The sequence below is a fragment of the Rhamphochromis longiceps genome, linkage group LG3 (genome assembly GCF_057381845.1).
Source record: "Rhamphochromis longiceps isolate RC_006_pf linkage group LG3, R_longiceps_female_GT1.1, whole genome shotgun sequence".
In the NCBI taxonomy this organism is placed as follows: Eukaryota; Metazoa; Chordata; class Actinopteri; order Cichliformes; family Cichlidae; genus Rhamphochromis; species Rhamphochromis longiceps.
In genome coordinates, this window is record NC_140559.1 from 27,070,778 (window position 1) to 27,093,711 (window position 22,934).

Consider the following 22,934-nt stretch of genomic DNA (forward strand, 5'->3'; position numbering starts at 1 on the left):
CCATGCTAAATCTACGCCCTTGCTCCTGTGACCAGCCAGCATGTCATGTCATGGAGTGGGTGGGAGGTATTATCCATGATTGTCTTTATCTTGGACAACATCTGCCTCTGACTGACTGATCTTAATAGTCTTTTAACTCGACTCAGTTCCAAACCTTGAATGCTCCGTTTTAGTTTTTCAAGATCCTCATCCACTGGAATCCCTTATATTACTCCCCTTGTTTTATTTTGCCCTTTTTTACATATACTTTCAATATACATTATTTAATTTGAACTAATTTCTCCTATCGCCAGTTTCCAACTTGGCGTTCGAATCAAACTTTCATCCACACCCCACTTCCTACCTTGTCCTTTTCTACGGGAGACCTCTGTCAAAAATAAAAGTTCTTACTGTAAATGTTCTCCAGGCCTGCAGAGGGCGCCAAACAAACTGTTTGGAAAAGATGGATGCAGTGAATTTTTAAGTGTTTTAAAATTAATCTTACATACGTGACATAATTTTGAGTATAATTTTCTACTTATGTGGATATAGTATATGTGCAGCACTGATTTGATTTTTAGTGAAATTCATATAAGTTTTTAATAACAAACATCAATTGAAAAAATGTTTTGATAAAAAAACTTCTTTTTTTTTTTCAAAAAACCATTCAGCAATATTGCACATGTATTGTTTTGTGCATTACAGTAACCTGTTGCTGTAATGCACAAAACAGTCATGAAACATGTCACCAATATAAATGGAGCAGAATTTGAAGTATAGATGAAAATCATTTTATGAAAGTTTGACCATATTTGACCCTAAAGAGGTCAGAGGTCCAAAGCAACCTGATATTTACAATCCACATGTATCATTCCATATATGCTGTCAGTACCAATGATGACAGAGGTTTATATAATCGGCTATAGCATTATCATTACTCTGACCTTCTGGTTGATCTGTTGGATTTAGGGAGAGGTCAGAGGTCAAATCTGATATGATATTTTAAATCTTTATGCTATGAAAATGTTGACATTACACAGCACACTTTTAAGAATCATAGTTTCAAGTTTTAAGGCTTTTTGTCAGTTTTCCACCAACAAATCATAAAGTCTACCTTGAAGACCTTGGTGAATTTAAGCCAGATTTTAATGAATAGTTATAACATGATCCTGCTCTACACCCTACAGAGTTTTATCAGAATACATTCAAAACTTTTAGAGCTGTTGTGTTTATAGACAGAATGAAATGCTACCAAAAACATGAGCTCCTTGTTTAAGGTAAGAAGAAACTGCGGAAACCATTTTGAGGACCTTTTTGGTTTACACATGATCTGAACTGATCTGATGCCATATGCAATCAAGGTCAACTGCCCCTGTGTTTGTCATGCTCAGTGTTTATCTGATAAGATAAGATACCTTTATTAGTCCCACGAGTGGGAAATTTCATAGACAGACCAAGGAATGTGCAGCAATGAACGTTAGAAACTGATCCGACAGGAATGTCTGGTTTGCAATGACTCATTAATATTGAGTTTTTGTTTCCTGCTCCACTCCAGTGACTCGTTTCACTTTGACAGTTTGGATTACTGTGTAGTCTGGGGTCTATCTGTGGTAAGTCTTCTTCTTCTATTTGTTTGTTTTGTTTTGGGGGTTGTTTTTGAGTCAGAGAACAAAAAAAAATAAACTTGTAACAAAACACTACAATTTGTGGTAACAAAAACAAAAAACAGGGATTTTTTTTTTACATGTTAGTGAATAAGCTCTGAATAAAGTCAGACTGTTGTTTCTCTGTGAAACTGTGAGCACATACTACATGACAAATGTCTGTCAGTTGTTAAAAGCTCCAAATGTAGCAGCAAAGTGTGAGAAAAGCTGTATTTATGTTGATAAAGAACTGTTCTTGGAATCAGAGACCTGCACTTAAAGCAGCACTTTGTCTCATCGGGGTGACCGGGTGAAACTCTGAGCTTTCAGTTTTAGTCATGTGCTTAAGTTACACTGCTACACTGAAGCAGGTTCATTTCAAAATCAAAGCTCATAATCTGAGCTGATCTGTGTTCCTGGTGAGTGTTCTATTGGTCACCTCCAGCCTTGGCTGAGACTTTGTGCTTTTCTTTAATATATTTGCCAAATAGAGATAAAACACAGGGGTGTGACTACTGTTTACTACACTGTCAAAACACGTATGCCCTACTCAGGACTTTTGATTTTGGCTGTGTTACAGCTTTTGATAGGGATGTTTTTCTTTTTAGTCAAATTTTTGAAATCGTGTGTCTTGCATGTCATCCATAGCCTGCTGATGTATTTTGCACCATTTCTACTCCTTTATATACAAAAATGACGCCGGTGAGGTCGGCTGCCGTGCTGGATGCTCTGCCCCGACTTCTCCACTTTTTGCAGTTTTTCGTCACTTTTTGCTATATCTGCCATAATCTTGCATGGGCATCATGCAAAACACACAAATTCGCTACAGTAGAGACACTTTGGTTTCTATTGCTCTACAATACACGAACATTTCACCATGTTTAACTTCGGACCCAACCTGGCCAAAGGAGATCCTGAAAGAGAACAAAGGACGCGACCCTAAGCGACGGCCTCGAGGTAAGAGAGCTGGCATCAGGAACAGGCTACGGGCTCGCGCACATGCCCATGCCCAGTATCCTGTTAGCCAATGTTCAATCCATCGAGAACAAGCTTGATGACCTCAGAGCCAGAATCAAGTTCCAGAGAGACATTCGGGACTGCAACCTCCTCTGCTTCACCGAGACTTGGCTGAACCCAGCGATACCAGACCACGCCGTGAAGCCGACGGGGTTCTTTTCGGTTCACCGCATGGACAGGACAATGGAGTCGGGGAAGAAAAGAGGTGGTGGAGTGTGTTTGATGGTGAACAACAGATGGTGCGACAGCTCGCCCAATCTGGAACTTTTGATTGTTAAATGTCGCCCCTTCTATCTCCCTCGGGAATTCACTGCGGTCATTGCCTGCACTGTTTACATTCCGCCTCACGGGGACTCGGACACTGCCTTATGTGAGCTACATGAGGCTCTCACACATCAACAAACACTTCACCAAGATGCTGCACTCATTGTTATGGGAGATTTTAACAGAGTGAATCTCAAACGGACATTTCACAACCTTCACCAGCACATCAACTGCCCCACCCGGGGCACTAGGACATTAGACCACTGCTACACCCCGTTCAAGAACTGTTACAAGGCTCAGCCCCTGAGCAGGCGAGGAATTACAAACCCCTCATCATCAGTGGCATGCCAGTGGAGAGAGTGGACAGTTTCCGATACCTGGGTGTCCACATCACTCAGGACCTGTCATGGTCCTGTCACATCAACTCCCTGGTTAAGAAAGCCCGTCAGCGTCTCTTCTTCCTCAGAAGACTTAGAGACTTCCATCTGCCACTGAAGGTGCTCAAGAACTTTTATTCCTGCACCATCGAGAGCGTCCTGACGGCAAACATCTGCACCTGGTTTGGGAACAGCACCAAGCAGGACAGACGAGGTCTGCAAAGAGTGGTGCGCTCGGCCGAACGCATCATTCAATCAGAGCTCCCTGACCTGCTGTCCATCTACACCAAGCGGTGCAAGTCCAAAGCTAGGAAGATTATGATGGACCTTTCCCATCCCAACAATGGACTCTTCTCACTGTTGAGGTCTGGGAAGCGCTTCCGCTCCCTTAAGGCCAAAACAGAGAGAATGAGGAGGAGCTTCTTCCCCCAGGCTATTCGGGCCCTGAACCAGGTGTAGGACTGGACTCTCCCAAACACGTCACTATAAGACTGGACTCTCACACACGTCACCACACGCACCACCACACATTTCCTATAATCCTATAATTCCTATAATTTATAATCTTTATAATCTCTTCTGCTATTTGCACATTCTTTACTGTAAATTCCTAAGTTAAATTGTAAATTTTTATAGTAACCTGTAAATTGTAAATATTGAAATACTTTTTCTTCTGTCATTTAATGGTCGGGCATTGTACAGCTACAAGCATTTCACCCCCATGTCATACTGTGTATGGTTGTGTGTGTGTGACAAATAAAATTTGAATTTGAATTTCAAAATCTACATGCACAAAATCTGACATAAAATCCTCAAACAAAAATATTTTTCTCTGCTTTTTTCATAAAATACATGTTCAAAACACCACAACTTCACCCTGATAGCTCACAGAAATGTCACGTATTAAACAGAAGCTGGCAACTCAACTCTGTAGAGTGGGCAATCATAAAGAAGAAGTTTATTTCAAGATGTAGACGCAAGCTGCTCTTAATATTTTTGGTCACCAGATATCACCAAAGAGGACTGTTTAGAAAAGTTTTGAGTAAGGAAACCTTTTTCAATACAAGCTTCAGTCCTGTACTGCCATCTTCAGTATGATAGCTGAGATGACACTTACCATGTGAAAGCTTCCCTCTTTTTGAACACTGCGAAGACGGATATGGTTTCATCTTGATTATTTTATAACAGGCTCAAAGGTCAGCATTTGAGACAGCGTACAACTGAACCAGAATCAACAATGGATGTTAAATAGATTTTTCCAGCATTACACTTTGATTAACAAGAACTCTGAATCTTAAGAGCCTATTTATTTTTTCCATAACTCTGAGCATATATGATGGATCTGGAGTTTATAAGCCAAAGTAAGTTAATGTCAGAAGGTTAATGATTTTCACCCTCACCTTGTAGTCTCACACAACTTTCCACGAGTAAGTCTCTTTCGAATTGTCTGTTTTTAAGTTCTAAATGCTTTTCTGGTGTCTCGTTATAAAGTCTGATTATAGTATAATTTATTTCACTGACATAATTAAATCTGTGTAAATAAAAATAAACATTTTACAAGTGAATGACTAAGGTTTAAAATATTTGATATGAAAGCAGAAAAGAAAGTTTTAAAAGTAAAAGTATAGTGTAGAGGTCTGGGCAGAGTTATTCTTCCAAGTTTTTTTTTTTCTCTGTTTTTACAATATTCTACTTTGTATAAAGAAAACATTGTAAATGTTTCATATTTCACCAATTTACAACAGCTCTGCACAGTCCAGCAGCTAGAAAGTCACTTTACAGTCTACACTCACAGCAAACTGTCTCTGTTGGCTGTAGTTTACCAGCTGTGATTCCAACTTCATAAACGGAAATCTTATGGAATTTATGGTGAGACCAGCTTTTGTCCATGTACAGAAAATTATGAGATGGAAACAATAAATAATACATTTTAAAATACTTTTATTATGGGATATCTTTTGAAATAAAGGAGAACATGTGCAAACATCAGGTATGGTTACCCATTTCTGAACTTGTAATCTATGAACACAGATTTTGATTAGATCCCTTTGTATTTATTTGTTGTTTATTGCAGATTGCACTATTTTCATTATTTATCCTGCTGCTATAACAAACCAATTTCCCTTGTGGATCAATACAGTATCTATCTATGAAAAGTAATAATCTGATAGCTAAGCTTTCCTTGCAGCCCATTACACAATCAAAACAATCAGCAGCAGAGTTCACGTCAAAGATAAAGATGCCACTGACCAAAAGTTATTCCCTAAGCTGCAATTTAGCACCATGGTAAAGTAATGTGTTCACTTTAATCAATAGCAAAATGTCTGGTGTCTTAACTCTGGAGTTAATGGAACACAATAGTGCTAAGTGCATGTTGATGACCTCATGACAGTACTTAACATATTAAAACATATTAAACATGTAAAATATGTTTTTACTCTTGAATAAGTTGATTTTAGATATGAAATAAACAAATTCTTATTATTTCTATGACCTCTTGCATCACATCTTGTATCACTGATGTATTTTCAGAGGAAGATGCTTCCACAGATAGATGTGCTCTCCCTCTCTCCACCTAAAGTCTTCAGTATTTTGGTTTTCCATCTACTAATACACTTAAATAGAGGTAAGCTTGATGTTGCTTGCATAATATTTTTTTACAGTGCATATAAACAAAACATTAAATATGTTACATTTGGTACAAACAGTAGTTCATATTTTGATTTTCATGATTTGATGATTTGTTGCCGATATATATAAAAAAAACACCCAGCACGCCCCTGCGGGCGGTTTATCCTTCAAGCTCGGGTCCTCTACCAGAGGCCTGGGAGCTTGAGGGTCCTGCGCAGTATCTTAGCTGTTCCCAGGACTGCGCTCTTCTGGACAGAGATCTCCGATGTTGTTCCCGGGATCTGCTGGAGCCACTCGCCTAGCTTGGGAGTCACCGCACCTAGTGCTCCGATTACCACGGGGACCACCGTTACCTTCACCCTCCACATCCTCTCGAGCTCTTCTCTGAGCCCTTGGTATTTCTCCAGCTTCTCGTGTTCCTTCTTCCTGATATTGCTGTCATTCGGAACCGCTACATCGATCACTACGGCCGTCTTCTTCTGTTTATCTACCACCACTATGTCCGGTTGGTTAGCCACCACCATTTTGTCCGTCTGTATCTGGAAGTCCCACAGGATCTTAGCTCGGTCATTCTCCACCACCCTTGGGGGCATCTCCCATTTTGACCTCGGGACTTCCAGGTTATACTCGGCACAGATGTTCCTGTACACTATGCCGGCCACTTGGTTATGGCGTTCCATGTATGCCTTGCCTGCTAGCATCTTGCACCCTGCTGTTATGTGCTGGATTGTCTCTGGGGCATCTTTACACAGCCTGCACCTGGGGTCTTGCCTGGTGTGATAGACCCCAGCCTCTATGGATCTTGTGCTCAGAGCTTGTTCTTGTGCTGCCATGATTAGTGCCTCTGTGCTGTCTTTCAGTCCAGCTTTGTCCAGCCACTGGTAGGATTTCTGGATATCAGCCACCCCCTCTATCTGCCGGTGGTACATACCGTGCAGGGGCCTGTCCTTCCATGATGGTTCCTCGTCTCCCTCCTCTTTCTTGGGTTTCTGCTGCCTGAGGTATTCACTGAGCACTCGGTCAGTTGGGGCCATCTTCCCAATGTATTCTTGGATGTTCGTTGTCTCATCCTGGACTGTGGTGCTGACACTCACCAGTCCCCGGCCCCCTTCCTTCCGCTTAGCGTACAGCCTCAGGGTGCTGGACTTGGGGTGAAACCCTCCATGCATGGTAAGGAGCTTTCTTGTCTTTATGTCAGTGGCTTCTATCTCCTCCTTTGGCCAGCCTATTACCCCAGCAGGGTACCTGATCACGGGCAGGGCATAGGTGTTGATGGCCCGGATCTTGTTCTTACCATTCAGCTGACTTCTCAGGACTTGCCTGACCCTCTGCAGGTACTTGGTGGTTGCAGCTTTTCTAGCGGCCTCTTCATGGTTCCCATTCGCCTGCGGGATCCCCAGGTACTTGTAACTGTCCTCTATGTCTGCAATGTTGCCTTCTGGTAGTTCAATCCCCTCAGTTCTGACTACCTTCCCTCTCTTTGTTACCATCCGACTACACTTCTCCAGTCCGAACAACATTCCAATGTCATTGCTGTATAGCCTGGTAGTGTGGATCAGTGAATCGATGTCTCGTTCACTCTTGGCATACAGCTTGATGTCATCCATGTACAGGAGGTGGCTGACAACTGCTCCGTTCCGTAGTCGGTATCCGTAGCCAGTCTTGTTAATGATCTCACTGAGGGGGTTCAGGCCTATGCAGAACAGCAGTGGGGACAGAGCATCTCCTTGGTAGATCCCGCACTTGATGGTGACTTGTGCTATGGGCTTGGAGTTGGCCTCTAGTGTTGTACGCCACATCCCCATTGAGTTCCTGATGAAGGCTCTTAGGGTCCCATTGATCTTGTACAATTCTAGGCATTCCAGTATCCAGCTGTGGGGCATTGAGTCATAGGCCTTCTTGTAATCAATCCAGGCAGTGCACAGGTTGGTCAGTCTGGTCTTGCAGTCTCGGCTGACTGTTCTGTCTACCAGTAGCTGGTGTTTTGCGCCTCTGGTATTTTTGCCAATTCCTTTCTGTGTCCCGCTCATGTATTGGCCCATGTGCCTGTTCATCTTAGCCGATATGATGCCTGACAGGAGCTTCCATGTAGTACTGAGGCAGGTTATTGGTCGGTAGTTGGAGGGAACCGGTCCCTTCTTGGGGTCCTTGGGGATCAGGACCGTCCGACCTTCGGTTAGCCATTCTGGGTGTCTCTCGTTAACTAGCAGCTGGTTCATTTGTGCTGCCAGACGCTCGTGGAGTGCAGTCAGCTTCTTTAGCCAGTAGGCGTGAACCATGTCGGGCCCTGGTGCTGTCCAACTCTTCATACTGGAGACCCTTTCTTGGATATCTGCCACTGTGATGGACCCTGTTCAGGGAGGTCGCTGTGGTCTGCCCTCAGATCCACTAGCCACTGAGCATTGCCGTTATGGGTTGCGTCCTTCTCCCATATGCTCTTCCAGTATTGCTCCGTCTCCAGCCTTGGTGGTGCTGTTCTCTTATTGTTCCCTTGCCACTGAGAGTACACCTTTGCTGGTTCTGTGGAGAACAGCTGGTTTATTCTCCTGCCTTCTATCTCTCTGGTGTACCTCCTCAAGTGGCTGGCCAAGGCTGTGAGTCTTTGCTTGGCAGTTTCCAAGGCCTCAGGTATGGACAGCTTGCTGTACACACACATATATATATATATATATATATATATATATATATATATATATGCATTCAAACTGGCTACAAAAATTAATAAACGCATCTTTCTTTCATTCTTTCTTTTGTCTCCTGTCTACAGCGGAGTCTCAGGTGGTTGGTCCACATCAGCCAGTAGTTGCATTAGTTGATGATGATGTTATTTTACCGTGTCACGTGGAGCCTGCAGAGGATGTGACAGCTGAGATATTGGAGTGGACAAGATCTGACTTGAACCCAAGATTTGTCCATGTGTGGCGATCCGGTCAGGATCTGGTGAATACAAGAAATCCTTCATACAGGGGAAGAGCATCACTGTTCATCAATGAACTGAAGCGTGGAAACATTTCACTGAAACTCTCCAAAGTAAAACTCTCTGATGAAGGAACATATGAATGCAGCATTCCTTTAATGGAGAAAAAATCTTTTGTTAAGCTTGTGGTTGGTAAGTAGATACACGTCATATGTTCATGGTGTAGTGGATTATGATATGATATAAATCATAAATCCAGCCAACACGATTTTGGTAGAACAAATGGTGAGATTTTCATATTTAGTTCCAGTGAAAGTTCATATTTCTGTAGGTTGAGGAAATATTTTATCACAGAAATGTTTATTAATTTAGCATTGTGTTATTATTTATGATTAACATTAGAAAAAACAACACACCTAATGCATCAGAATTTTTTAATAATAATAATTTAATAATTGGGAATTACTGTCCATAATATGTGTTTTTTCACCCACTAAGAACTTTTCTAAACTCTTCATTTTATTCAGCATCACATGCTGCCAGGTCACTTCTCATCAGTTTATCGGGAACTGGCGAAAATAGAGGAGGAGTGGTGTTACAGTGTGAGTCTGCAGGCTGGTATCCAGAGCCTGAGCTGCTGTGGTTGGACGGTGATGGAAACCTCCTCTCTGCTGGACCTACAGAGACCCTCAGAGGTCCTGATGACCTCTATACTGTCAGCAGCAGAGTGACTGTGGAGAAGAGACACAGCAACAACATCAACTGCAGAGTCCAACTGAAGCAAATCAGCAAGAGCAGAGAGACACACAAACATGTTCCAGGTAAATATCGGTTATAAAATGTATGATATGCTTAATTTCAGCCTAAATCAAAATCTGTTGAAATAACATGTAATTCTGTGTTTATTGTTTCAGATGAATTCTTTGAGCTCACATCCTGTTCTGCTGCTCCCATTGTTATTGGTTTGGCTGTTAGTTTGGCTGTAAGCATCATCTTGATTTTGATTGGAGTCTTTTTCATCTGGAGACAAAACAAAACAAGTAAGATACAAATTGATTCACCATGCTGTCTAAATTAATATCTCAAGTTATTCTAACAAGTTTTGAAGCAACAGAAAGACACATTTGTGTAAATTACACTTATTTTTTTTATAAGCAGCTAAACATCATTGTGTGTTATGAGATAAGGCACAATATATGCACTTCATCATTTAGTTTAAAATGAGATGATTATATGCTGCGTTATCATTTTAGCTCAAGAGAACATCATATTGTAATCTTGTCTATGCTTTTAACAGATGTCAGGAGAGCTCACTGTGATGCATGTAAAGAACAAGAACCAGCAAACCGCCCTGAAAGTGACAAAACTGAAAGAGACCAAGAGCAAGATAAGCTCATGTCACAGGACATCGTTGCAGTGAGTGATATGAACGAAACACAAGAAAATGAACAGACAGAAAATTTTGAAAAATAAGCAGGATGTTACATGTATATGGGGAAGAAAGAGTGTGAGTGGAAAGAAAAGAGAGAAAATGAAAATGGCACAAATAAAAAGAATATATGAATAGCATGTCCAGGGTTAGCTAACAGTGAAATAAATCTTTTAGAGCAATTATACATGACAGAGAAATAGTTACCATCTTCTGTTATAAGAATAGATGATATTTTTCTGCCGTCCTGATATTCACATCTTTTGTTTTGTCATGTGTCATTGTGCAGTTTGTTATGCAGGATCTCACAACAGAACTTTTTCTATTTTCTCTTAAGTCTGGAGCACTTCCCAAAACCCAGCAACTGATCACTCTTAATCTCCACAGTTGCTCATGAAGAAGAGTCCAGAGTTCTTCTGTAACTAAAAAGCCATATTTCCACAAATCCACAAAAGATACAACTAAAATCACATGTATTCACTTTTAAATTAAAACCTTACATAATGTTAACATGTTTAAGCTATAGAGGCAGGATGGTGGTTAGCATAGTTGCAACAACACAGTCCTGGGTTCATACTGTTAATTTCTTAAATGAAAACTGTTAAAGTTTGCATATTTTGTCATAAGCTAAAGAGAACATTTGATAAAAGCACTGACACTTTATAGATGAGAGATAATAACATTAATTCAGTCAGTCTTCAGTTTGTTTTTAATATTTTATTCTTGCTCTCATATACAGTTACCTTAGTTTAGGGTCAGTTAGAGGTCAGATTCTCTTTGCGAGCTCTTTTAAGAAAGAGAGATTTGAAACAAAACACAAGTGCCTCAATGGTTTTCAGACTGCTATGGTTTAACAGTCCTTAAAGATGTTATAAAAAAAATATGAGCATGAGTAAAACATTTAAAAAATGCAAAAAATGTTGGTGTGCTTTTCAGGCTGAACATTTGTGTTGATCTGTTTGTCTGTTAGTGTGAGAAAAACCATCATGCAGCTGAGGAGAAGCTGAAAGAGGCTCATCGGCAACTGGAGAAGAAAGATGCAGAGATCAGTAACATGAAGAAAGAAGTAAACACACAGATAAACATCCACATTTCCATTATGTTGACTCATATTCATTAACAGAAACCTTATCCTAACACTAACAAACAAATGCACAGATTTACATGTATGCATTAGTTTCTATTTTGTCCTCAAAAGAAAGTAATCCAAACTCCAGTCGGGCAAAAGCAGATTTATTATCCATTGAAATGAGTGATGAACAAACACACTGCCAAACAACAGACACAATGTGCTACAGCTGGAAACATTCATGTTCCTAATGACAGCAGCACTCACTGTTCGACCACACCCATAGTTAAGTTAAGGCTAAACCGTTGTGTTGATCTGTTTGTCTGTTAGTGTGAGAAAAACCAACATGCAGCTAAAGTGAAGCTGAAGGAGGCAGATGAAAAACTGAAAGCGGCTCATCAGGAACTGGAGAAGAAAGATGCAGAGATCAGCAACATGAAGAAAGAAGTAAACACACACAGACTGTTGTTTTGAACACTTCAGGACAAACACATTTATTTACTGGGACCTCGCTCTGTCCTCAACCATAAACAAACAAACATGCAGCACATTTACATGTATTTTACACTTTATTAATGCTTAAAAAGAAAACAAAAACCCAAACTCAGTGTGTAAAAACAGATTTATATTAAAAACACAGACAAAGACTCAACTTTCTGTTATCTAAAGAAAAAACAAGAAGACGACAAGAACCAATGTCGTGTCGTCTTCTTGAGAAACTGGACAGTGAATAAAAACTGGAGATCAAATTTTTTTAAATGTTCAAAATATTTTTACTGTGTTTAGCAAACACTGTTTCTCATAGGCTCAAATATCTTGTCCATCTCTCCCTCTCGCACACACTAATCTGCTTATGTCGTCTCTCTCTCAGCCAGACACAAGCAAACCACCTCCTGAGAAATCTCAGACCAGTTTTGAGGAACAGAATAAGAGCGACTCAGCCAATCACAGCTCAAAGACAGGTGACATCACGTTGGTCGAGGTCGAGACAAATGGCAGCTATATCTGTCTGAAAAACACTTCCAGTGAGGTACTGCTGCTTGCATGCTGATGAACAATGAGTACTACCTAAACACAAACAACATGTTCCATGTATTCAGAAATATTTTAAAAAGGTCCTTTTCACTTATGTGGACGTAACACACTCATTTATAAACACTTTGGATTTAACACACACTGAACTTTATTATTGCCTCATTCATTTTCCCCCTTTTTTATTCTCTTGTTTTCCTTTTACAGAATAAACTTTTGTCAGGTTGGAAGTTAAAACTACAGATCAACAACAGAGAAAGTGCCACATACGAATTTAAAGAAAACTTTATACTGAAAGCTGGAAAGACACTCCTTGTGAGTCTCTGTGTTACTAGATTTTTCGTTCAGTCTCTCTTTTGTTACTTTTAACTTGGACATCTGTGACCTTTTTATTGGTTACATTTACAGTTACGGCAAGATGCTATCAAGAAGCCAATTAAAACTGATGCTGTCCTGCTGTGGATGAACATGGTCAACTGGAACATCGGAGACGACGTGAAGATCGACCTCATCAGCAACACTGGAGAAGAACAGATGCTGTTTAAAAACAAGATCATGTAAAATAATCAGAGTAACTTTTCTGAGGGATAAATTAAATAAGAGCATTATTACATTTTATATATTTCATATTATTTTATGTCAGGTAAACATTTTGTGTTTTTATTGAATTAAAAATATGTAAATAAAAATATCTTTAAAAAGGAGTCTTTATTATTTAGAGGTGCAACACAAATATAGTTTAACTGCAATGATGTGGACAAAGGTGAGACTTTGCTGTGTGTTTTAAAGCTGAAGGTACATGAGTGAGAACTTCACAAAGAGAAAATCTTACAAGATCTCAAGATCTTTTTTTCTGTTTTACTTTATTATTATTTTTTTTAAAACATAAGTCACAGCGACCACTCCCTAGTTGACTATTTGCATTAGAGACGTAATTTTTTTGTTTTCCATTCTTTAGCACAGATTATAGAACAGGAAGTGGTTTGTAATTAGCATAGTTAACGTCATCAAGACAAGAGCGCTGAATCCAAAGTAGAACAAACAACAGGTTGTTGTACTTTGGACTGATGACTGGCCGAGCACTTCAAGTCCTGATATCATCATCCAACATCATAACATCATACAGCTAATATCCTAAAGTAACAGTTAAAACAGTGCTCAGGATAATTGCATTTGAGTAAAGCACTCTTTGAAGGCAGCACTGTTTTAAGATGTGGTTCACCAACATCAGATATGCTGCACTTGTGCCATCCTTCATCAGATATGGAAACACTGTGGCTCACCATATCTCCTGTTATTCTGTTGTCTATGAGAAGTCCATCCTTATAAAAATCAGAGAGGAGGTGGGAGGATGTGTTCTTGTTTTTGCAGCTCAGACTCACGCAGTTACCCTCCAGCCCAGGAAAAACAGGCCTCTGCAGGATCACAGAGCCAACTGACAGACAAATGTTTTCATTTCCAGTCATGTTCTCAAAGATTGAATAAAATTACTTTTTACAGAAACTTTCCAGTGAAAGTAAAGTTGACAGAGATTTTTCTGTCTCTCCTAATTTTGTCACATGTAAACATTTTCCACTGTTTGTTTGATAGGTTACTTGAATACTGCAATATACTGTTGTACCAATTCAGTTAATGTTTTGTTGGGTTTCTTGATAACACGTTGCTTGAAGCACTCCTCAATATAAAGTTGCAGACTGTCCAGATCTTCGCCACTGCCCAGCAGAGTGCTGAAGGTAGTGGAAAATTTAGCTAGAATATATTTTATTGCCTTATAGGCTCTCTAAAAATAAACTGGTTGAGAAAACTAATGAGCAAAATGTAACCAGTAGCACCCCGCCATGCTCAATACTGCCGAGATTCCCATTAAAGTCTCGAGTCACTACTGCATTGTGTCTCCCCAGTACTTTGCAGATTTCTGTTTCATGTCACAGGCTTAGAGAAATCCGTCAGTATTCCTGATCCTTCGCAAATGAGTGGAGCCATCAAGACCTTCACAGTGAAAAAAAGAAACTGAAACAGCTGCTGTCTGTCTGGAGTGATGTGAAAACCTGCATCTAAACAGAAACACAAAGAAAGCAAAAAATGTGATATAATGAAAATACGAACAAAAACATTAATTTCTATTGTAAACCTGAAGAACAATACAATTGACAAAAGCAATAAAAAAAATTGTATAGTATAAAAATTTGTGGAAAAACTATTTACTGCTGTCCTGGACATGTGCACTCAGCAGAATGAATATGAGCATGGCTGCACAGACAATGGTAGAAAAAACAGAAAAAAATAATAACAGTATATTAGACTAAAAGTGTAGTTTTAACTTGAAATAATTAAAACATGAAAAGAAGAAATAAATAAAGGAACTTGTGCAGCAAACACTAATACTAGTGTACTGCAGAGAGCTCTAACCTCCATGTTGAGTTGTTGCTGACTGACTGAGAAGACAAAAGAGAAAACATCATAAACAACAGATATTAACCCAGATACAACATAAAAGAGAGGAGCTAAAGTGGTTTGACAAATCTTACATAGATAACATGATTTTACCTGATAGATGCTAAACTTGACCTGTCTATTATGAATTCCTTTGTACTTAATTGATAGGTCTTCACCTAGAAGTAGTATTGTAGTTATTTTTGAGTTAGAGCCATGTCCAGTCTTTGCAGTGATGTGCTCTAAGTTAAATTTCAAAGGCACAAATACAACAGTGTCTTAAAAATCATGGGCTGAGTATAATAAATGTTTGTGTGAATGATATAAATACAATTTTGGAAAAATTGATTGACTTGCGCATTTGTGTAACTAGGGCGAGGTGTGATTATGTACATGGGATGGTGTTAGGGTCCCTGGGTCGTTGACCCAGTGTTTTGTGTTTTTTGGTTCTTTGATTTTGTTATTTCATTATATTCTAGCTTTGTCTTATGGGTTTTAGGATCATTCTTAGTTTAGGTTCTCTGGGTGGGGTTTGGTTAGAGTTTTAGTGTTCTGGTTTTCTGTCTGTGTTCCATAGTTGCTGTCTTCCCTTTCTGCTGTATCCCCACATCCAGTCAGTGTCTGTGTCTGCCCCGGTCCCACGTCTCTGTTTCCTTTGTTATAGTGCCTGCCCGTGAGTCTGTGTTATGTTTCCTGTTTTACTTTGAAAGTCCATGTCTGATGTTAATGTGTCTGGTTTTGCTTCCCCTTGTCTTGTTAGGCCTGATTTGTCCCAGCTGTGTTTCCCTCCTGTTACCCATTCCCTGATTGCTCCCTCTGTGTATTTAAGCCCTGTGTTTCTCTGTGTCCGTGTCGTGATCTACAGTTTATTTTGCTGTGTGTTTTGCCAATCCACCGGTGTTAGTTTATTTTGAGTTTTTTTCCAGTTATGTTATGTTTGCATTCAGCATTAAAGCTGTTTTGGTTTAAGTTCTGTCTCCGGAGTCTGCACCTTGGGTCCTATTCCTGTCTGCACACAGACTGAGGAGTTCTGTTGTCCCCATGATCTTTCCTCCTGTTGATCAGATTAAAAATTGACAGCACAAATTTAAATTATGACAGCAGCAAAGTTATATGGTTGTGTGTTGTGTAGCAAAACATTTCAATTCATGCAGTAATTAAAAAACAGTTTGGACATAAATATATTTTTAAAACACAAGCTTGGAAAGGTACTGTACAGTGCTGTACAGTTTCACTTGCTTGCAGTTTTTGAGTTAATTTGATTCATTATTGTGTCTGAAACATGAGAATTTCTTCCTTCTGCTCTTTCTTCATGTAACATTTCAGCTGCAGTCAGAGAAGAAAACTGAAATCATCAATCAGCTCCAGCAGGTGAAACAAACAACAGAGAAACTGAAGAATCAGGTAGAGAAAAAAAAGCATGAGGTTTGTCTTTCAGTTCTAAACATTCAGAATTTGCTGACTCAAAACTCTTCATGAATGGAATGCACATCAATATTGACTCACCAAATCTGAAGGTCTGAAATATAATAAAAGAATCTAGAATATATACAATTTACACCCAAGATCCAACGTTGTGGCTGATGTCTTCAGATGTTGCTTAAACATGTACACATGATTGTTTTTTCTCATCATCCCATCTATTTTGTGAAATGCACCAGTCCCTTCTGCAGTCCCTTTTTCCTTAAAGATACTGTTTATCGTTATAGTCAAACAGTTTTGTTTGGTCAGATCTCAGGACATGTCTCCAGAAATTAGGATTTTTGTCCCCATGTGCAGCAGCAAACTGTAGTCTAACTTTTTTATGGTGGTTTTGAAGTAATGGCTTTCTCCTCCCAGAGTAACCTTTCAGCTCCTGGTGGTACAGGACTCGTTTTACTGTGGGTGGTGACGCTGTCTTTCTAGTGTCAGCCAGGATCTTCACAAGGACTTTTCATCATGTCCTGGGTTGTTTCACATATTTCAAACAAAAAATGTTCCTCTTTGGCACTCAGAATCTGTCTCCTTCCCAAGCGGTTTGATGGTTGTACGTTCCCATGTTTTTTATACTTGTGTATTATTGTCTGAACTGATGAATGTGAGACCTTCGGTTATCTGGAAATTGCACCAATAGATGAGCCACACACATGGAAGTCCACAGTTCTTTTCCTGATGTCTTGTTTGATAAAGACACAATAAACTAGTATTATTATAAAGTAATAAAAAAAACATAACTCTGTCTTTATTCTGACATTACACAAATACAAAAAATATTTTAATATTTATTGATCTAAAACAAAACAAAAATGTTCACTATGATTTAATGTTTGACAGTAAATAAAAAAAAATGTATTTGTTTTTTTTCTGAAGTGTATGTAAATATCTGATTTCACTTGTATGCTAAAGCAGCAGTCCCCAACCCCCGGGCTGTTTGGTATCAGGCCGCGAGAGTTGAGGCTTTTATCATTTTTATTATCTGGTTTTATTTTGTTTATTTAATCTTGAGAATTGATGACAGTGTCATAAATTGTAGGGACAAGGTAAAAAACTTGGGCGTGTGGTTTGACGTGGTGCTCTCTTTCGAGTCTCATGTAAAAGAGATAACAAAGACCGCCTTTTATCATTTGAGGAACATAGCCAGAATCAGACAAGTTTTGTCAAGCGACACTGCAGAGGTTCTTGTCCATGCATTTGTGTCCTCACGTATTGATTCTTGTAATGCTCTTCTTTCTGGGCTACCAAAGAAAAGTTTTAGAGGTCTACAGATGGTGCAAAATGCAGCTGCTCGCATTTTAACAAGAACTGGGAAATTTGAGCACATTAGCCCTGTTCTGAGATCTCTGCATTGGCTACCTTGTCAGGTTCGAGCAGATTTTAAGGTCCTGCTGCTCACCTACAAGGCTTTAAACGGACTGGCACCTTCATACCTCTCCGACCTTTTACATCTTTACGTTCCATCCCGTGCTCTCCGATCTCAGGACTCTGGCCTTCTAAAGGTTCCTAGAGCCAGAAAAAAGACAATTGGAGAGCGTGCTTTTCCTTTTCGTGCCCCGTTTCTGTGGAAGAAGATGTTAGGCAGGCATGCTCCGTGGAGGTTTTTAAAACTAAGCTGAAGACACATTTGTTCACCTTATCTTACAAGTCTTAATTCTATGGCTTTTAGTTTTTAAATTCTTACTGTTTTTAACTTGTATTGTGTCTTTTACGTGTATTGCTATGTATCGCTTTTTATTATTATTATTTTTTTTTTATCTCTTTTGTTTTAAACAGTTGTACAGCACTTTGTTTGAAAGCGCTTTATAAATAAAGTTATTATTATTATTATTTGTTGTATTCATCCACGACACCTTAAAGGCCGGTCCATGACAATATTGTCGGACATCAGAATCAGAATCGTTTTCATTGGCCATGTATATGTGCAGACACATACAAGGAATTTGGCTCTGGTAGATGGTGACTCTCAAACACGGCAATGTAAATCTCACACACACACACACACACACACACACACACACACACACACACACACACACACACACACACACACACACACACATGTCTATATATACATTACACATGCATACATATACATACACAAACATACACAATGCTGTGTAAACCAAGTATAAATAACCAATCTAAACTTATATACATAGAATACAGGATGACAGAAATGAAATGAGGTGGAATGACAGACAGGTCAACTGTTAAGAAGGGAGATGGCGAGGAGAAAGAAACTGTTCCTATGTCAGGTGGTCCTGGTCTGCAGGCTTCTGTACCGTCTGCCAGAGGGCAGCAGCTCAAAAAGTCTGTGTCCACGGTGTGAGGGGTCTGTGATGATTTTCCCTACCCGTTCCCTGGTTCTTGAGAGGTACAGGTCATGGATGGAGGGCAGGGGGTCGCCGATGATCCTTTCTGCTGCTCGTACAGTCCGCTGCAGTCTGCTCCTGTCCTGTTTAGTGGCTGCATGATACCAGACTGTGATGTGTAGAAAAAAAATCTAGGATATATTCATTTAAGAATATAAAAATTATTATAACTATATAATTATATAATTATTATATATTATTATAACTATTAGGAAACTATGAGATACAAACTGTGCTGGATCTTTGGGTCTTATCGTCCACCACACTGACATTGTGTTGTGGAAAAATAAATCAAAATGATTTTCTGACATTTATTTACACAGAGTAATAACCTTGAACACAGTTTACAATTAGTGTGTTTTCAAATCGTCACTGATCATTAGTTCAAGAAAGTTACAGCCACATACAAAAACATAAATTTTCTATTACATTTCTACACTTTTGAGTATTATTAAGAATGTTTAATACACTGCAAACCCCAACAGTCTACCAGACTTATAAAGTTTGTGGATACAACAATTGAAATGCGTCACAAAGTTGAAACAACTTAAAACTTTTCTGTTCTCTTAATGATTCAAACAGTTATAATTGTACATGGCTTAGAAGTTAAGAGTAAATACTGCTTTTTTAATTATGATTTTTGAGTAAATGTTTTTTTTTTCGAGCTCCGCATTTGTACGTCAAGTACGTCATGACATTTTCTCTCTAACCTGAACGAAGTTGACAGAAAATTCTGTTCAACATGGCTGCCCTTCTCGAGCGACTGGAGAGCACATTTGGAGAAACTTTTAAATCATGCTTTTTATTTGTTTTTGCTTCTAATGTCTCTGTAAAGCACTTTGAATCACCTTGTTGTTGAATTGTGCTATACAAATAAATTTGCCTTGCCTTGCCTTGTAAGTAAAACTGAACCTTCGTTATGTTTGTTTTTTCCGTAAAAAAGCAAGTATATTAATATGTTGCAGCCATTAACTTGTTTTCGAATGCGCCGCTGTGTTAAACAGCACAGACCCAGGTAGTGAATTGTTGTTCGCTGTTGTTCGCGCTCTTTTTCAAACCGATGATGTCGTCAGTTTTACAGTTTTAACCGATTAAAACACAGTTTTAATAAGAATTGCACATAAAGAAAGTGTCTTAGTGATATTTTAACGACCCATTGCCAACGCAAGAATGTTGGCGTTTTTACAACAGCAGCCTCATTGTTCGGCCGGGTTTTTTTTCTCTTCTCATTAGCATCGTTCAAAAGTGACTTAGCTAGCAGTGGCAACTTCTATCTTAAACAATTAAAAGTAATACCCAGATTGAAATATAGCAAGGTGTTGTATATTTAGTGTGCTGATAAGGTTTTCAGTATTTTTATTTTTTATTCCAAGGCTGAAGACCGATGGCGTAATGACTGCACCAATGGCGTGCAGTCATTACGTGTTGGTTTCCAAACTATCTAGTTGAGCTCCAACTAGTGTGACTAAACGTTTGTAAAAGTCCGCGGATGATGACAACAAAGCACAACCAAGATGCTACCAAGTGCTTGGAATTCATAACAAAACAGTGGGAAAATAATGGCGTTTTGTGGCAGGTTATGCTTTATGTAAAAGCTGCAGTGTTTAGTGCCCCAACAACTTTCATTATATGGATATAGGCTGGTCAGGAATTGATCTAAATATTTCTCAAAGGACTCAAAATAGCACCTAAGTTGTGTGAGTGAGTAAATGAACATTTTGCATTCCATAAGGCTCACGTTGCAAAAAACGGTAGATCTCCTTGAATGTTTGTCAAGAAACTGGCAATTATATAAATATAGAACTAGAATTATTTGCATGGTAAAGTAATAGATCATCTAAGCAGGTGTGATTTGCACTTTAAAATTGTTCTTGAAAGGGGAAACACTAAGGATGTGCCCTCTAGTTACAAGTATTTGAAACTAAAAACTGAGCTCATTTTTTTTTCTACGTTTATCTTTAGGATCCAATTGAGAATGTTGGACAACATTTCACCTTTTACAGTCACCATGCAGTGATTGAAAGTTTGAGCATTAATTGTAATTACTTTGAAATTGTGTAATCTGTTTTTTCCTTTAAGAACTGGAATACTGATGTTCACTGAAGTTTTTCAAATAAGCCAATGGATTGGAAGTGCAAATTGTGTGCAGTCACCTCAGACACCCGGGCACAGTTATTTAAGCATTACCATTTGAACCACAGCATTTATTCTAAGGTTAGTCCCTCGCCTTGTCTCTATGAGTCTTGCATTTGTACATTCAAATCATTTAATGCATGGAAAATCCATTTGTCACGGATTCACAATGAGCCATTGAAAACTGGTGCAAGTCAAGGTGCACAAGAAGCTCTTGTGTTTTTTACATGTCCCTTGTGCAAATTAAAGCAGCCTTTCTCAGAGACCGCATTATTCAGTCATTTACGAAAACACCTAAAAAAACATGAGAATGTTGCTTGCCCTTATAAAAACTGTAGTTACCTCACAAATGTGTATTCATCCTTTAATAGCAGAGAAGTACACACCCCCATCACCATCAACGGCGCTGCTGTGGAGAGAGTGAGCAGCTTCCGGTTCCTTGGTGTACATCTGGCTGAGGATCTTACGTGGTCAGTAAATGGTAAATGGCCTGTATTTATATAGCACATAAACAAAACAGTGAAGAAGGCGCAGCAGCGCCTCTTCTTTCTCAGGAGACTGAAAAGATTCGGCATGAGCCCCCGCATCCTCAGGACCTTCTATCACTGTGCCATTGAGAGCATCCTCACTGGATGCATCACCACCTGGTATGGCAACAGCACCGCCCACAACTGCAAAGCTCTCCAGCGAGTAGTGCGGTGCTCTGATTGGATAATTGGAGGTGAGCTTCCCTCCCTCCAAGACATCTACAGGAAGCGGTGCCTGAGGAAAGCGGGGAGGATCATCAAGGACTCCAGTCACCCCAGCCATAAACTGTTCAGACTACTTCCATCAGGAAGGAGGTTCTGCAGCATCCGGTCCCGTACCAGCAGACTGAGAGACAGCTTTTTCCATCAGGCCATCAGACTGCTGAACACTTCATAGACACCTCAGCTTCACTACTGGAACTTCAACATTATGCACTACATACTGTACAGTAATGCCAGTTTTGCACATGTCTCAACTCTGTATATTTTTATATATTTATTATTGTTTACTCTATTTAATTTGTAAAAAATGTGTACACACACACACACGTAGGAAAATATTTAGTATGCGCATCCAGAAATGCATATACTATTATATATTGTACATATATTTATTAGTTTCAGATGTAGCCATTCTTGTATTTTGCTTGTGTACATTATTGTATTTTGCACAACTCTGTTGCTTGTGAAGCTCGCACACAAGAATTTCACTCACATGTGCTGTACCAATGTACCTGCACATGTGATGTGACAATAAAAGTGATTTGATTTGATTTGATTTAATACACACAAAAGTAGAGCACACACAGGTAGTCTGGACATTTGTGATGACCTTGTGTCAACAGAAAACAGCAGCCCTGTGGAAAGCACTGGTGAGCTTGCCCTTGAGGATGTTAATGATGAACATTTGGAAGCATTGGCTTTTCATTTCTTTTTCAAACGAAAGTGATTAGTATTTGACTTTTTATTTTGAATTTATGTATTTTGAGAAAGATGCAATTAGGACTGATGTTGTCCTTTGTGATTTTATAAAAAGATAGATGTTCTACATTGAATTTATAATGCTCACTTTATGGTGCCAGTGTCCATGTTAGTGGTTTTATAAAAACATTTGAGATGTTTTTACATTTCCATAAAAAAATTTAAATAAACAAAATGTAAAGTAAATGAATTTCTCTATTTTTTTTTACTAGTCTACACTCAGACATTTAAAAATAAATATCTTTTAATTAATAATCATATAATTTGCGTTTAGTTTGTAATATAATTGCATTGTGTTGGATCAAAATAGTAAACTACAAAAAACACAAAAATATTAAAATTAAAGTATATAAAGCTCAATTAATAAAATAAAAATATAATTTAAAATTTTTAAGTTAACAATAAATACAAATTTTGAGTACCCCCATACTTAGAAAAGATGAGTTTGTGTGCTTAAAACTTTTGAGGTAATCAGTTTCCACAAATGTTTTAAGTTCAGTCAACTGATTCGGGTTTACAGTGTAGTATAAAATGTGTATGCAAAATAATATTATAATATTTTAAAATATTAAAAAAAAGAAAGTTCCAAAAGCATTAATGATAGGTTTGTAGCTTGAACCCATTCGCTGGAACGTTGAAGACAATATAATTACA

General features: G+C 38.8%; 1 protein-coding gene across 2 annotated transcripts; it reads left to right on the forward strand.

The window, feature by feature from the left end:
- Positions 1-1,549: 1,549 nt before the first annotated feature.
- Positions 1,550-13,053, forward strand: LOC146673741 (butyrophilin subfamily 3 member A2-like). Of its 2 annotated transcripts, XM_085391234.1 has the most exons (11): positions 1,550-1,589; positions 5,813-5,906; positions 8,679-9,020; positions 9,356-9,649; positions 9,743-9,868; positions 10,126-10,244; positions 11,228-11,323; positions 11,657-11,773; positions 12,198-12,356; positions 12,566-12,673; positions 12,767-13,053. In XM_085391234.1, the coding sequence occupies exons 2-11, from the start codon at positions 5,819-5,821 to the stop codon at positions 12,917-12,919; spliced, it is 1,602 nt and encodes a 533-aa protein (XP_085247360.1). In that variant the 5' UTR covers positions 1,550-1,589; positions 5,813-5,818; the 3' UTR covers positions 12,920-13,053. The 2 variants fall into 2 exon arrangements, with proteins under 2 accessions (XP_085247360.1, XP_085247368.1); XM_085391242.1 differs by lacking the exon at positions 11,228-11,323.
- Positions 13,054-22,934: the final 9,881 nt, after the last annotated feature.

Bases quoted from the DNA above. Each gene is read 5' to 3' on its own strand.
- LOC146673741 (XM_085391234.1), top strand. From the start codon at position 5,819: ATGCTTCCACAGATAGATGTGCTCTCCCTCTCTCCACCTAAAGTCTTC. The intron at 5,907-8,678 runs GTAAGCTTGATG...TCCTGTCTACAG, and splicing joins ACTAATACACTTAAATAGAG to CGGAGTCTCAGGTGGTTGGT. The intron at 9,869-10,125 runs GTAAGATACAAA...TGCTTTTAACAG, and splicing joins CTGGAGACAAAACAAAACAA to ATGTCAGGAGAGCTCACTGT.